This window comes from Pan paniscus, chromosome 12, assembly GCF_029289425.2.
Source record: "Pan paniscus chromosome 12, NHGRI_mPanPan1-v2.0_pri, whole genome shotgun sequence".
In the NCBI taxonomy this organism is placed as follows: Eukaryota; Metazoa; Chordata; class Mammalia; order Primates; family Hominidae; genus Pan; species Pan paniscus.
Genome location: NC_073261.2, coordinates 57,022,437 through 57,038,697, shown reverse-complemented (window position 1 = coordinate 57,038,697; position 16,261 = coordinate 57,022,437). Strand labels below are relative to the sequence as shown.

The 16,261-nt window shown below is 42.6% G+C and overlaps 1 protein-coding gene across 2 annotated transcripts in view; it reads right to left on the bottom strand.

Annotated features, from left to right (window-relative positions):
- The window catches only part of GFPT1 (glutamine--fructose-6-phosphate transaminase 1), a 70,684-nt gene extending 56,282 nt beyond the window's left edge, over positions 1-14,402 (bottom strand). The window contains exon 1 of one of the 2 annotated variants that reach the window (XM_003830926.5): positions 11,957-14,402. In XM_003830926.5, coding sequence (XP_003830974.1) covers positions 11,957-11,963 — 7 coding nt within the window. In that variant the 5' untranslated portion in view covers positions 11,964-14,402. Of the gene's footprint in view, positions 1-7,813; positions 7,970-11,956 lie in introns of those variants that run through there. The other variant, XM_008956340.5, reaches the window with a different exon arrangement.
- Between the last annotated feature and the right edge of the window lie 1,859 nt (positions 14,403-16,261).

Below are 16,261 nucleotides of genomic sequence, written 5' to 3'. Positions count from 1 at the left end.
AATCCACACTTTTAGGAATGGCAGCATGGGCATTATCTGAGGTTTTGCATGGCTGTGCTTTGGCCAGAGTGGACACAGCTTTAATGTATCAAAACTGAAGACTAAAATATATAAAATATACAAAAATACAAGTTCAAGCTGCTTATTTTAAAACTTCCCTTTTTCTTAACTACATTTCACTGTAATTCTGATTCATAAGAAGTTTAAATTAATTCTGTGAGATAGAACTCCCAAAAAACTAGTCTTCATTTCTATCTGAAAAGAGACATTTACTTCTATAGAGTGTGATCCTACTGAAATATTTCAGTATACAAAAATGGCGCATTGTTGATACCCAACAGGAAAGCCATAACATATATGCTGATCACCATGATCAATACATTGCAATTTTCTCAAATAAATTATTATGCCCTAAAAAAGAGAAACTCACACATTAAAATCCAAAATAACCTGAAACAACGGTTTCAACTCTCCCCAAAGAAGTAGTTCCAGGCCAAAGACTTACAGAAATCCCATATTTCATTCAGATTAAAAAAAGACACACATACACCTTACATTTTTATTTTTTTAAGCTTTCCTGTAATGTACAGTCATTTTACTTTCACAGCACCACCACCCTGTAAGGGAGGGTAGAACATCTATCTTACATAATTCAAAAATAGAAATTGAGTTAACTGATATCCCAGAGATACCCACAAATAGCATTGCCAACCTCAAAGCACAGCAATTAAGATAAGGATAAACAACATGCTGCTTAAGGATATTGCTAAGGTAAGAGTGGTAGCGGCACAGCAATGTGCAGCTTCCAACTTTCAATGGCTACTCAAGATATAAACACTAGAGGGCAGTAGAAGAGTCTCCAGACCAATCTGCACCCATTTAATTCAGAAGAATGAGTCCGGGGTTTTTGTTGTTACTGGTGTTCCTTCATAAAGTATCTGTAATATGAATAAACCAATAACTCAAGTGTAAATCAAACTTTGCACTCTTCACCTATGGGTCACTGACCTTTGAGAAAGATTAAACACCTACAGATAACTATCAGTTAAGTATTTTAACCAGGTCATTAAAAGACAATACACAGCACACAAATCTTTTCTAAAACAATACTTTAATACAAATGCGGGCCAGGTGCAGTGGCTCACGCCTGTAATCCCAACTTTGGGAAGCTAAGGCAGGCGCATCACCTGAAGCCAGGAAATCAAGACCAGCCTGGCCAACATGGTGAAACCCATAGTTACTACTAAAAATACAAAAATTGGCCGGGCATGGTGGCGTGCACCTGTACTCCAGCTACTTGGTAGGCTGAGACGGGGAGAATCACTTGAACCCAGGAGGCAGAGGTTGCAGTGAGCCGAGATCGCACCGCTGCACTCCAGCCTGGGAGACAGAGCGAGACTCCATCTCAAAAGAAAAAAAAAGTGTGAAAAAAACTGAATCTGAACTAGTTCCCACCACTGTGACTGCATCAGCTAGAGTCCACTAAAGGAGGATACAATCTAGCTTATTTGAAAACAGAAGCCTGTCGAGGATTGTTTGCAGTCTGTCCAGAGCTGCCAAATTCTAAGCACATCCAGAAAAACTCACTCCTAAACTCTCTCTTTTTTAAGAAATCTAAGTCTGATAGTAAAAGTAAAAATGTAAGCCAGATGATAAAAATGAAAGTTGGTAAAAATGTAAAAATGTAAGCCGGATGGTAAATGATTTAAAGATTAAAGATGTATATGAATTTGTTAAAACTATTTAAATGCTAATGATATAAAATTGTTTTTAAGACAATTTATAGACTCTACTTTTTTTTAAAGATTAATGCGGCAGGGCTGGGTGGCTCACGCCTGTAATCCCAGCAACTTGGAGGCCAAGGCGAGTGGATCACATGAGGTAAGGAGTTCAAGACCAGCCTGGGCAACATGCTGAAACTCCGTCTCCACAAAAATACCAAAATTAGCCAGGCATGATGGCAGGTGCCTGTAATCGCAGCTACTCAGGAGGCTGAGGCAGGAGAATTGCTTGAACCTGGGAGGCAGAGGTTGCAGTGAGCTGAGATCGTGCCACTGCACTCTAGCCCGGGCAACAGAGCAAGACTCTGTCTCAAAAAAAAAAAAAAAAAAGATTAAGTAATGCAATATTAAATTCACTGTTTTTAATAATGTAACTCAACAACAGCATTCAACTTTAATAATACTTCTAACTCCAATCTCCTTGGTTTATAATGGCTCACTATATGAATCTTGAGAGCTTAAGAACATTTTGGCTGGGCACAGTGGCTCACACCTGTAATCCCGACACTGTGGGAGGCCGAGGCGGGCGGATCACGAGGTCAGGAGTTCAAGACCAGCCTAACCAACATGGTGAAACCCCGTCTCTACTAAAAATACAAAAAAAAAAAAAAGCCAGGTGTGGTGGCACGTGCCTGTAGTCTCAGCTACTCGGGAGGCTGAGGCATGAGAATAGCTTGAACCTGGGAGGCAGAGGTTGCAGTGAACCTAGACTGCACCACTGAACTCCAGCCTGGGCAACAGAGCAAGACTCTGTCTCAAAAAAACAAACAAACAAACAAATAAAAAAGTAACAGAGCTAGAAGAATTAAGGGGATTAGCCTCAGACATACCTGATGAGGAAAATGGGAGCTAAGAAGTTGAACCTGTCAGTTTCATAGCCCTGTCCCTTGATAGCACTACTAGCCCAAGACATTCCACCTGCGGGGATACCGGGTTAACTGTAATCTTGGGGTGCCCAAGCCAATACTGGCAGCAATTCATCAGGTACACAGGGCATGTTCACAAGGGAGGCATTCACAACTCACAATGATGCTTGTTAGAGCAGAAATCATTAGTCTGACCTCTATTTTCAGGTCTTTGACTTGTCTTATCAAAACTCCCAATAAACAGTTTTTTGTTTTTTTTTTTTGAAACAGAGTCTCGCTTTGTCGCCAAGGCTGGCGCCATCTCAGCTCACTGCAACCTCCACCTCCCAGGTTCCAGCAATTCTCCTGCCTCAGCCTCCCAAGTAGCTGGGATTACAGGGGCCGCCGCCATGCCCGGCTAATTTTTCGTATTTTTAGTAGAGATGGGGTTTCGCCATGTTGGCTAGGCTGGTCTCGAACTCCTGACCTCAGGTGATCCACTCGCCTCAGCCTCCCAAAGTGCTAGGATTACAGGCATAAGCCACTGCACCCGGCCTAAACTCCCAATAAACAGTTCTTAAGTAAGGTAATGACAAAAGCCTAATATCAACTTTCCGCCACTCTTCAGTAATTGCTATAAGAGCACACACAGTAGCTGTATAAGCATAGATTCTCTACCCCTAAATCAGCATGCACTTCACAAGTGTAAGCTTTCTTACTAATGGAATATACTTGGAATAAAATAACTCCCTAACTGAAGCAGATGCTTGAACCTACAGGCATCATTCTCAGAAAATGGCAACTTAAATTCAATGACAAGCAATTATGAGCACCTTGCTAATAAAATTTCAGAAGCAATCTGGATCACAGACTAGACACACCTGGTTGAAAGCAATGTAGCTGCAAATACAGACTGTTAAACCTTACTGAAAAGAAAACTGACTAGTCAAATTATTAAAATTCCTATGCCTGGTTGCATTTATGTCCTTATGAATACTAAATTTTATTTTTATATATTTTATCATTTGACAGCTACAATATTTTGGGACCCTAAACATTGTAACTTATCAGTGATAAGTGTTCAAATTCATTCTCTAAACTTAAAACTTCTGAATCAAAATCCACCTACAATGTCACTTAAACTCTAAATTTTATTTTTCTTATAATGCTAGTCACAAATTAATTCATCATCATCATTAAAAATTCAAAGTAGGCCAGGAGCAGTGGCTCACATCTGTAATCCCAGCACTGTGGGAAGAGAGGCAGAGGATTACTTGAGCTCAGGAGTTCGAAACCAGCCAGGGCAACATAGCAAGACCCTGTCTCTATTAAAATTTGAAATAAATAGATAAAGATTAAAACTATACAGATGCTACAGAATTGTGAAAATCTCTCCTTTCTGTCTCCACACAGGTTCCAACCCCTTTCTCAGAGATAACTACTGTTATTCCCATACACACAGTCCCAGTCCTTCAGCTATAAATTTTTCTACATGCCAGGCACAGTAGCAGATGCCTGTAATCCCAGCACTTTCATAGGCCAAGGCGGGAGGATCACTTGAGGGCAGGAGTTTGAGATCAGCCTGGGCAATACAGGGAGACCCTGCCTCTACAAAAAATAAAAAATTAGGCATGGTGGTGCATGCCCGTAGTCCCAGCTACTTGGAAGGCTGAGGTGGGAGAATCACTTGAGCCCAGGGGTTCAAGGTTGCAGTGAACTAGTCAATATTATAATTATGGAATCACATTCTACATTTAAGATTTCTTTAAAATTTAGTATTATTTGAGATACATTTTCTTTTTTCTTTTCACCAGGGGTCTGCTCTGTCGCCCAGGCTGGAGTACAGTGGCACAATCCCAGCTCATTAAAACCACCACCTCCTGGACTCAAGTGATCCTCTCATCTCAGCCTCCCAAGTAGCTGGGACCACAGGCACATGCTAATGTGCCTGTAATTTATTTATTTATTTACTTATTTATTTTTAATTTTTGAGATGGAGTTTTGCTCTTGTCGCCAAGGCTGGAGTACAGTGATGCGATCTCGGCTCACTGCAACCTGTCTCCCAGGTTCAAGCAATTCTCCTGCCTCAGCCTCTGGAGTAGCTGGGATTACAGGCGTAAGCTACCACGCCCAGTTATTTTTTTATTTCTTGTAGAAATGAGGTCTCACTACATTGCCCAGGCTGGTCTCGAACTCCTGGACTCAAGCGATCCTCTTGTTTCGGCCTCCCAAAGTGCTGGGATTACAGGCATGAGCCAATGCATCCAGCCAAGATACATCTTCTACAATCCTAAAAGCACATATAAAGGCCAGGTGCCATGGCTCACGCCTGTAATCCCAGCAATTTGGGAGGCCGAGGAAGGTGGATCGCTTGAGGTCAGGAGTTCGAGATCAGCCTGGCCAACATGGTGAAACCCCATCTCCATTAAAAATACAAAATTCCTAGCCAGGCATGGTGACGCGTGCCTGTCCCAGCTACTCAGGAGGCTGAGGCAGGAGAATCACTTGAGCCCAGAAGGTGGGGCAGAGGGTGAAGTGGGCCGAGATTGCGCCACTGCACTCCAGGCTGGGCGACACAGTGAGACTCTGTCTCAAAAAAATAAAAAATGTAAAAGTAAAATAAAATAAATCACACATACAAAAATAACATATGGAGTGAAACAATTAAGACTTTCAATTATTTGTGTGTTTAATTGGTTCATGTCTCCCCTACTTTACTGTAACTATTGCCACTAGAAGGGGCTCCATGACACGTCTCTTGCACATTTAACATTCTGGAGCTCAAATCACTAGTTAAGTCATGACATCTCTATACACTCCCTCACAGTCTACCTATGTCATCATCTTTCTTGAGAAAAAAAAGCATGTACTTCCTGCTCACAATCTTCAAATATTCCATCTCTCTCTCTTCTGACCATTCACATCAGACTACAATTTTTCATCATTCTGCCAAGTCAAACCCTCTGGGTCCACTGTGCTCTGACTCCTAGTCTCTGAGCATCTCTACATTGAACTATGACAGCCAAGGAGAACTCATCTATCCTATCCATTTCAGTCCACTTTCGGATGGGCCCTCCAAACTGCTGACCAATCCTATTAATTCATCACTTGCTTAACTTTCAAACTTCTCCCAGATATTATTTTAGAGGCTAAGCTACACACTACTCTCAAATCCTCATTTTCTCTTCCCAGCTTCTTTTTCATTTTTGGTAGATTCTTACTTTATAGAATTAAAGTCTTTTTTTTTTTTTTAGACAGAGTCTCGTTCTGTCACCCAGGCTGGAGGGCAGTGGCGCTATCTCAGCTCACTGCAACCTCCACCTCCTGAGTTCAAGCGATTCTCCCGCCTCAGCCTCTTGAGCAGCAGCTGGGATTACAGGCGTGTGTTACCACACCTGGCTAATTTTTGTATTTTTAGCAGAGATGGGGTTTCACCATGTTGGCCAGGCTGGTCTCAAACTCCTGACCTCAGGTGATCTGCCCACCACGGCCTCCCAAAGTGCTGGGATTATAGGCGTGAGCCACTGCGCCTGGCCAGAATTAAAGTTTTCATTTTCTTTTTTTGTTTTTAAAATATAGAGACAAGGTCTCAATATGCTGTCCGGGCTGGTATCAAACTCTAAGCCTCAAGTGATCCTCCCGCCTCAGCCTCCCAAAATGCTGAGTTTACAAGCATGAGTCACTGCCCCTCACCCATCTTCTTTTCAACAGTTTAACAACATATAAATACTTCTCATCCTTCCTTGTAATCTCAAGAGAGACATATTACACATACTACTCTCTGAAGCTAGCCTCTCCCCTACTTGTAACTTTTTTTTTTTTTTTAACAGTCCTGCTCTGTCACCCAGTATCCAGGCTGGAGTGCAGCAGCACAATCATAGCTCACTGCAGCCTCAAACTCCTGGGCTCAATCCTCCCACCTCAGTCTTCTAAGTAGACTGGACTACAGGTACGCACCACCACGCCTGGCTAATTTTTTTTTGTTTTTAATAGAGATGGGATCTCACTATGTTGCCTGGGCTGATCTTGAACTCCTAGCCTCAAGCAATCCTCCTGCCTCAGCTTCCTGAGTGGCTGGGATTACAGGTGTAAGCCAAAACACTGGCTACTTATAACTCTTTTTTTTTTTTTTTTTTAATTGAGACAGAGTGTCACTCAGTCACCCAGGCTGGGGTGCAGTGGCATGTTCTCAGCTCACTGCAACCTTCACCTCCCAGGTTCAAGCACTTCTCCTCCCTTAGCCTCCCAAGTAGCTGGGATTACAGGTGCGTACCACGACAACTGGCTAATTTTTGTATTTTTAGTAGAGATGGGGCTTCGCTATGTTGGCCAGGCTGGTCTCAAACTCCTGACCTCAAGTGATTCGCCCACCTCAGCCTCCCAAAATGCTGGTATTACCAGAGGGAACCCCGCGCTGGGCCTTACTCCTAACTCTTGATGAGTGTTTCTCCAACTTTGTAAATACAGAACCCTTTTGTTAACATCAAAATATTCTGAGGCTCCTTCACAACAATGGGTTAAATTTTTATTATTCAATGATCTAGAACAATCTTTATTCAACTTACAGACAAAGTTATAAGCATATGAATAAGCAATGAACACCCTGTAACAACTTCAGGGCTTGTAGGTCAGGAACCACAGCTCTAGAATTCAACTTCTCAACACTCCCAGGGGACTTCAATCCCAAAATCCTCTTCTTTTTCATATTACTTGCAGCCCTCCTCCTAAACACAAACTGAGGCCCTTCTGCCTTGACATATGCAATTTCTCTAATAATTTGTTCATAACCATATCCAATTAACTCCTCTGCAGTATTACATATGAATGACCTTTTTCTACTTTTATAGACTCTGTTCAAGGCAATATACTACTTTGGAACTCTTCTGCCTTTAACCACTGTTCCTTGGTCTGTTTTCCTGGCACTTCTATTTCCTCCTTCAACCCCTCTGGTAGTAGTTCTCAAACTATTTCCGCCTCCATTCACTGACGGTTAACATATGCCATTAATGATTACCTCTCACAGTATACTAATTCTCTACAAGTTGAGTAAAAGTCCTGCCCCAACACCCAGAACATTCCTGAACCTAACACAGATACCCAAACCCCAGAGCTCTCCAGTCTCTAAATTTCTACTCATTCTACTTGTGGTCTATGACATGGCAATGAACAAGGACTGTGTATTTTCACCTGAAGCTGTTGCACGTGCATTCATTTTCTTTCCTCTGATCAGGCAGCAATTCCTTGAAGGCAACTCTCTTATTTTAGTCATCTCTGCAAAGGGCAGAGTGCCAAGTATAAAGCCATCATTTCAAATATCTGCAAGTATCTTCTAACACTTTCTAGGCACCTGAAATATACGGTCAAAAAATTCTCAAACCACAGAAACAGAACACTATTTCACTGGATGCTAAAAAGGAATGAAGTAAAGAAAGATTTCATAATTAAAGGTTTAAGAACTACCTGGTTAAAGTTAGGTATATATTTAGAACTTTCTGGAACCTTTAATCTTGCTAATTGTGAATCTCCAAGAGCAGAATTTCCCAAACTTGTGTTACAAAACCCTTTCCCGCCTTCTACTGCTAATTACCAGAACCTATTAATCTCCATTTCCAGGGGACAATTGAAGAAATGCTTATTAAGCAATTATTTTCTCTCACAACTTCTTCATATCCAGTATATGTAAGGATATGTTAATAGTACTGGTTTTATAACCAATCCTAGCAGCCAATCTCAGCATCCCTCAATTATCCCCAAAGCCATTAGACAGTATAATTACAAAAAACTTTTGAAAAATTCATTTTAGGATACTTTAAAATTGCAAGTTCCTTTACTGCTTTTAAAAAGGATCTCATTTGCAAACATTACATTTATTTATTTACTTATTTATTTATTTATTTTGAGACAGTCTCTCACTCTTGTCGCCCAGGCTGGAGTAGAATGGCACTATCTCAGCTCACTGCAACCTCCACCTCCTGGGTTCAAGAGATTCTCCTGCCTCGGGCTCCCGAGTAACTAGGATTACAGGCGTGTGCCACTACGCCCGGCTAATTTTTTTGGATTTTTAGTAGAGACGGGGTTTCACCATGTTGGTCAGGCTGGTCTCAAACTCCTGACCTCAGGTGATCCACCCGCCTCAGCCTCCCAAAGTGCTGGGATTGCAGGCGTGAGCCACCGCGCCCATCCCCAAAATTCCATTTTATATACACCGTCGAATCAGAAGGGTATAACTTCACATTTATAAAAACAATAGCAAAATCTGTTAAAAGCTAGGGATAGCTTAAGTGACTTGACACTCAGCAAAACCAAAAATAATACAAATAAAAAGGAAAAAGTATATTCCAAACTACCAAGAAAAAGGAAGATAAAATAAATTTGGAAAATAGACACACTATTCTTCTCTGGGAGATTCTCAATGCTTATTATTAATACATTAAAGATTCCAAGAAATCCTCCAATCAAAAAACAAAACAAAACATTACCACGCGATTTAATATGTTGCTTCCCAAATTTACTGGACCATAGGATCTTTTTTCCTAACACTTATTAACATCCCAATACAAGCTGGTAAACATATCAATTTTATCAGTATATCTGATTGAAAAAAAGCATATCAGAATCTTCAATCCTCATTCTTCTGCTTCAACATTGTACAACGTTGAAATAAAATAATCTTTTAGGCAAATTTAACTAGGGCCGGGTAAGGTGGCTCACTCCTGTAATCCCAGCACTTTGGGAGGCTGAGGTAGGTGGATTACCTGAGGTCAGGAGACCAGCCTGGTCAACATGGTGAAACCCCACCTCTACCAAAAATGCAAAAATTAGCCAGGTGTGGTGGTACACCCCTGTAATCCCAGCTACTTGGGAGGTTGAACCCCGGAGACAGAGGCTGCAGTGAGCCAAGATCATGCCGCTGCACTCCAGCCTGGGCGACAGAGAGACACCCCGTCTCAAAAAAAAAAAAAAAAAAAAAAAAAAAAAACAAAGAAAAGAAAAGAGAGAGAGAAAGAAAGAAAGAGAGAGAGAGAGAGAAAGAAAGAAAGAAAGAAAAGAAAGAAAAAAGAAAAGAAAAGAAAGGAAAGAAAGGGAAAAACTTAACTAGATAGCAAGTAATCAGAAAGTAAGCTTCCAGATTTTCCCATCTAGTCTAATTTTCACTCCATTTCTCTGCTCAGGAATTTTAGTTCAATGACTAAGATGTGGGAGGAAAATAATGACACTCATCTTCTTATCTTTCAGAATTTACATTAGAGAGAAAATAAATTCTGAACCCTATCCCTAGAATCAGGCAAAACCGTGGTATGACTTAAAAGCAGGACCTCAGAAATGCCTCAAATATTCACTTTTTATTTCTTCAATACCTGTTTCCTCAGCAGTAAAACTCTATGGAATGGAGACACAAACTATGTGAAAACTCCCAACATTTAGTCTCCACCCTAAATGTATCTCCCTTATCTGAACCTGATTTCCATATCTGATTTATTTATTTATATTTATTTATCATTTTTGAGATGGAGTTTTGCTCTTTTTTGCCCAGGCTGGATTACAATGGCGCGATCCCGGCTCACTGCAACCTCCACCTCCTGGGTTCAAGCAATTCTCCTGCCTCAGCCTCCCGAGTAGCTGGGATTACAGCCGCGTACCACCACGCCCAGCTAATTTTGTATTTTTAGTAGAGATGGAGTTTCACCATGTTGGCCAGGCTAGTCTTGAACTCCTGAGCTCAGGTGATCCACCTGCCTCGGCCTCCCAAAGTGCTGGGATTATAGGCGGGAGCCGCCACGCCCAGCGCTGATTTATTTATTTATTTATTTATTTTTCAGTAAGTACTTTGACTACGTTTTTTTCTTGGAACATGATGAAATGACCTGCAACCAGAATGTTGAGTACTTGATGAGGCACACCCCTCATCATTCAGGAACAGTTAACTACCAAATGAAGCACACTGGAGATTGACCAGTTTGCAAATTCACTACTTCACAGCTCCAAACTAAATGCAAAACCATTCTACTAAGTAGACACTGCAAAAGTCTGATTCTGAAGTCAGCTCTACTCTAATAATTTCAGTAAGCTATTTATAGGTGTTTCTGTTTTTATGTGGGTTTTTTTAATCTACTCTAAATTTAAACCTGCTCCTCATTTTCAGAAGCTGAAATGAGCATAAAGTTAAATACAGGAAATATATACACTAACGAGTACAATCCACCTCCTGTTCAGTTCCTTCGTGTAAAAGGCTGCAAATAAGAAGTCTCCCAGAGAGTTTTCAATTCTCTTACAATGGTACTTCCCTTTAAAAAAAAAAAAAAAAAAAAGTGTACTTTCTTCCAGGGATAAAGTCGGCTGTAAATTTCAATAAGAAAGGTAAGAATACAATTATTTTTACTGGCAATAGCCAAGTTAACACCAATTTTAGAAGATATCAGTCATGTCAGACACGATTCTCAAAGTCTCTTTCACTAACACTTAGGTCATAATAAACGACTCTCAAAACATGGAATAAAAGAGCCTAACCTTAATTTTTTAAGGCTCTAGGAAAGATATTTGTTCAACTTTCCATAGCTTGTATTTTTAATGGATGCACATGCAAGGGATAAATGATATTTTTCATAGTTGGTATTCTAAAGGGGTATACATCCAAGGTATAACTGATATTTTTCAGAGCTGGCATTTTTAATGGGTGCACACGCAAATGATAAATTATGTATAACCTATCGCCACAGACATTTGAAGGCCTCTTCCACCAGAGGATCAGGTCTAAGCCCATTAACCAAGTTATTGATTAGCAATGGTTTCTGTTGAGACAAGGGATGGCAGGAAGTATCACGTTTAATGGCACTACCGTGGCTCTAGCTAGGGTCTGTTTTCTACTGGGCCTCCCCAGAAACAAGTAAAATATTTTTTGAAAGATTTTTAGAAAAATGCAAGGTAAGTTCAAGAGACCTCGCCCGAGGTTCCACAGGTTGCCTCACTCACCTGGTGGGCCCTTTTGAAGGCAACCCCCTCCACACCTCAATTCCCCCAGCTCTCTCCTCCTTTTTCAATAAAGGCGTTTCTCTCCCCTCTCGGTTCCTTCTCCGCGCCAAGGCGCCCGCTGGCCCCCGGCAAAGGGGGCCCGCCTTCCTCTCAGGTGCCTTTCTCCCGGCCGCCACCCCCTCTCCCGCCCGTGGATGCCGGCCCCCGCCCCCGCAGCCACCACTGGGCGCCCCTTGCCCATCACCCAGACTTCGCACCCTCCACACTCCCGCTTCCGCCCGTCGCCTTGGGCCTTAGCGGCACCCGCACCGCACCCCAGCGCCGCCCGGCAACACGCCCCCCGCTCCCGGCCCCCCTTACCACACATGATGCCGGAGACACGGCCCGCGAGGCCAGGGGCGAGTGGCTGGCGGGATCGGGGGTGCACACACGAGCTTCGGTGGGCAATCTGCGGGCTCGGGGGCCGGGGTGGCGCCGACACGACTCCCTCGGGGATGCGACGGCCAAGGTAACAACAGCCTTCTCCGCCTCCCGGGCTCCGCCAGCAACCGCCGCCGGGCCCCGCCCCTCGGCGCGCAGCGCGCCGCCGCCGGTAGGCCCCATTGAACCGCTCACGCGCCGCTCACGCGCAAGTCCCGCCTCCCAGCGCTGCCCCGCCCCCCGAGCCCACGCAGGCGCTGGACTGCTGGCGGCGGCGACGTGGCAGTGGCTCGTGGCCGCGTCCGCCTGGAGTTCCTGGATACGCCCGCCCCGGGGCGAGCCGCGGGAGGGACCGAGCCGAGAGGGAGGGAGAAACTCAGCACCTGGCAGGGAATGACGGAAAGAGAAGGATGGAATTGTTAGCAAAGCAATAGCCCGGGTGCGCGCCCCGTGCAGCCCCAGGCCCCAGGCGCCAGCACTGCACGAAGCGGGGAAAGGAGGAAAAAAGCAGGAAGTATGAAAAGGGAATCCTGGGGGACATAAGGCTGAAAAAAATTGCAAAGAATTAGGTTGAGGTGGGAGGAGAGAGATAACAAAATTCTTGACTGTAAAGCCCCAAAGGTCAGCCTCTCTGGTAATAAGCAATTCAATTCCTTGTGTAATATGCTTGGCCCCTAAAAGCCCTCCGCATCCGTTGCCTCCATAACCCTCAGTTTATTGTGGAGGGGTAGAGGAGGAATGTAAGGCTCAACTATCCGACTATGAGCCTGGACGTAAGAAACTGCTGGCCCACCTCCTCCCATGACCCACCTGAGACGGCTAGGAATTCCCTAGCTTTAACAGCCGCGCGTTTGACTTACGAACGATTCATTCTATGAATTAATGCGCCATGTCTGACAAGAGAGACTTGATTAGAGAGGGATGATGTTTCAGAGAATTTATTACCTGGGCATTTGCTTTAAACAGCCTTAAATGGTATCTTTAGTCAAATGTGGAGTAATCAGAACTCTATAATGGCTCTAGAGTAGAGTAGTATTAAAAACGTACATGGCACACAGAATTCCTGGAGTGCTGACTGCTGTTCATGTGTCTGGTCTTAGCCTGCTGACTGCTGTTCATGTGTCTGGTCTTAGCCGTCCTTCCAGCCCTATACACTCCCAACAGGCTCAACAGGTAGTTCCTCAACTGGGCCAAGATTCTCAAATCTTTTGCACACTTTGGTTACTCTGCATAGAATCCCCACCACGTCTCTGTTTAGATGCTACCTCTTCAGGAAAGCCTTTTTTATCCCCCCCAGACAGACTTGGAGACATGCATTAACCTCTTACTCTTTGAGCTACTCACTGTAAAGAAATATTCTTTGATATTTTATGATTTTCTGTATTTTCCCACTGGGCTGTAAGTTTCTTGAAGCTAGAACTAGATTTTACATACCCAACACTTTTAGACCACAGCACAAAGTAAAAGATCAAATTTATTTTGGAATGAGTGAAAAAAAGTCCTATTTCCTTAGCGGAATTAACCTTCTATGGCTGGTTATATGATTAAGTGAGCATAAGGCTTTCAGTTTTTCTTACGGGGAAAAGTGCCTTTTTTCACTTGCCTCAGAGAAGCTGAAAAATGTCACATTTAACTAAGCAGAGTATTTCTCACCTAAAAGCCCTTTTGATATTTCAATCCCTTAAACAGGTCCCTAGATCACCCAGAGCAAAGTTTTTAAAAAAAAAAAAAACAGTGAGCTTTTTGGTAATAATACATTTCTTAATTCAAGAAACAAAAGACTGTGGATATACATCTAGCTTCAGAACCCTCATCTAAGGCTCTGGTTAGAACTCCGTTGTATTACCTAGAAGCCAAGGTATGGTTCCAATGCTTAAGCAACATCTTTGTGCACTGGCAGCAAACCTGTCAATGCCACAAAGAAAATGTCAGCAGTACTACCAGAGTTCTCATGCTCCAACTATAATAATCTATTTAACCCTTTGCTTTCCTCTTCTGCCTGCTACTCCACCACAATGACTATCAATTTGTCTTATCCTCTCCACTCAACAAACTATTTTGGAAGATATTTATGAATCAGTTGAGAAGAAACTAGTGTTACAGGTCTTTTAGAATTTGTCTAAATACAAATTTTTAAAAGTTTTCAGTAAAGACTGGAAAGTCCCCAACTCAGAAAAAAAAAAAAAAAGTTAAAAAAAAAAGTAAATAAAAAAATAATTTGACAAAAAAGAGAAGAAACTTTGAAGGACAGTATTTTCCCAACTCAGCCTTGAAGAACCTCACTAACCCAACACAACAAAGAACTCTTTGTAACCATGCGCCAGTTAAGATACACACTTTGGGTGCCTGACTCCCTTTATACAGAGCTCCGCCTTAACTGGACCTTTGGGAATAAGGCCTGAAGGAGAAGAAAATAAATGATCTATGAAGGGAAGGGGACATCTGGGTCTAATTCAAACATCTGAGGGAATGGATTTTCTCTCCTGATCAAAACATTCTGAACGACAACAAAAAAAGTAATGATGGCAAGGGGGTGTCATTTACCATCTCTTTATGTAAGTCCATTTCCCTGTTCATAGATTCATTCCCATTGGATCTGATGGCTGAAGGCCATCAGAGCTTCCAGTTGCCATTACTAATGCAACGAAGAACCTTAATTGAAATAGCTGTAGTCATTTTTATTAACCCTTATGTGAATTCCAGTAATAGCAATAAAATTATTAAAATAAAAATTCCTTTGCATAAGAATATGGGGAGCTGGGGCACATATGTCCTACTTTTTAGGGAGCTTTGTGGAGAAATGTACCCCAGTGGACAGAGAAGATGGTAGCAAGTATCAAAGGAAAAAGAAATAGGTTGAGCCCCTGAGGCCTGTGAAAAGAAATGAGGACAAGAACAAAAGGCACCAATCAAGGCCTCAGAAAGACCCTTTGAGTGAACCCCTTTAGCCTCCCGTAATTCATCCCACACACTTTGGCTCCAGAGGGACCTGTCAAAAATACAAATGTGATCCAGTTTTTCCTTGCTTCCAATATCGTGGGTACTCTTCACCCACAGGATGAGTACTAGGTTTCCCAATTCAGTGGCAGCACTCCCACAGAAAGAGCTTTCACAGAGCTCTTCAAGGATACAGCTCTCACAAATTTATTTCTCACAGTCATGGTGAAAGATGTGCCTAGAGGGCAGAGCTTTCACTGACAAATAATAAATAGAAGACCACTCAAACTAAAGAAGGGGATTTACTAGCTCACGTAATTGGAAAGAACAGGAATACAAACAGCTTTCAGCACATTTATACCCAGGGAAAGAATGTTGTCAGAACTCTTGAACTACCTCTCTGACCTCATGGACAGGGAAATAATCCTCAAATAGCTCTGCAATCACAACTTTATAGCTTGCAGCCCAAAAGGAGAGAGAGGCTATTCCTCCATCCTTTTTATATTCTAGACAAGGATTCTGGCCAGTCCAGTGTGAGTCACATGCCCCACTCCTGTGGCAAAGAAGGCAAGACATTGTGATAGGACAGCTCCACCAAAGCCCTATAGAGTCATATAGCCACATACGGCAAGAGGAAGCAGTTCTTCAAAGGAAAGGGGAAGGTGTTGCTAAAAGAAGAACACCAAGAAGGCACACAAAAAAATATGTCCACCGCATCAAGCAAATATGACCTGATTGCCCCCCAGAAAATCTGAGGCTTGAGGACAAAGGATGCTAACTCCAACTAGAAGCTATGCCCTCCCCAATACTCCTCTCCAACGTGGCTCCAAATTTTTCCAGTAGGCAGAAGCTGGGGCAGAGTTTTCTAGCTCTGTGAGAAAGAAACTCTTTCTACTGCCAAGAAAGTCAACAAATTGAAAACCATGAGATAAACTGGTCCTACCTTTAACCTACTATTTCTGTCCTGTTGGATGTGAACAGAGCCACGATAAGGGGTGGACCATTCAGGGAGCTGCCTAGAACTGAAAGATCACTTGAAACGTAAGGACACAGAAAAAGTACTATTTTTCTAGGGTTTCTTTCAAGGGATACAAAAGTTGCTTCTGTGTATCTTGTAAGCTCCTAGGGAATAATCACAGATAACACTGATATGGCAAAATGGAGTATATGGCTGGGATTTCCCAAGAGGGGTGTAGATTCCCTCTGGACTAGAAAGCAACTAGTTTCATATTCCTGCATAAAAAAATGGACACTGTTGCCCACTCGTAAGTACCTATGAAAGCAAGGAAAGCTTCTCTCCTCCCTCAA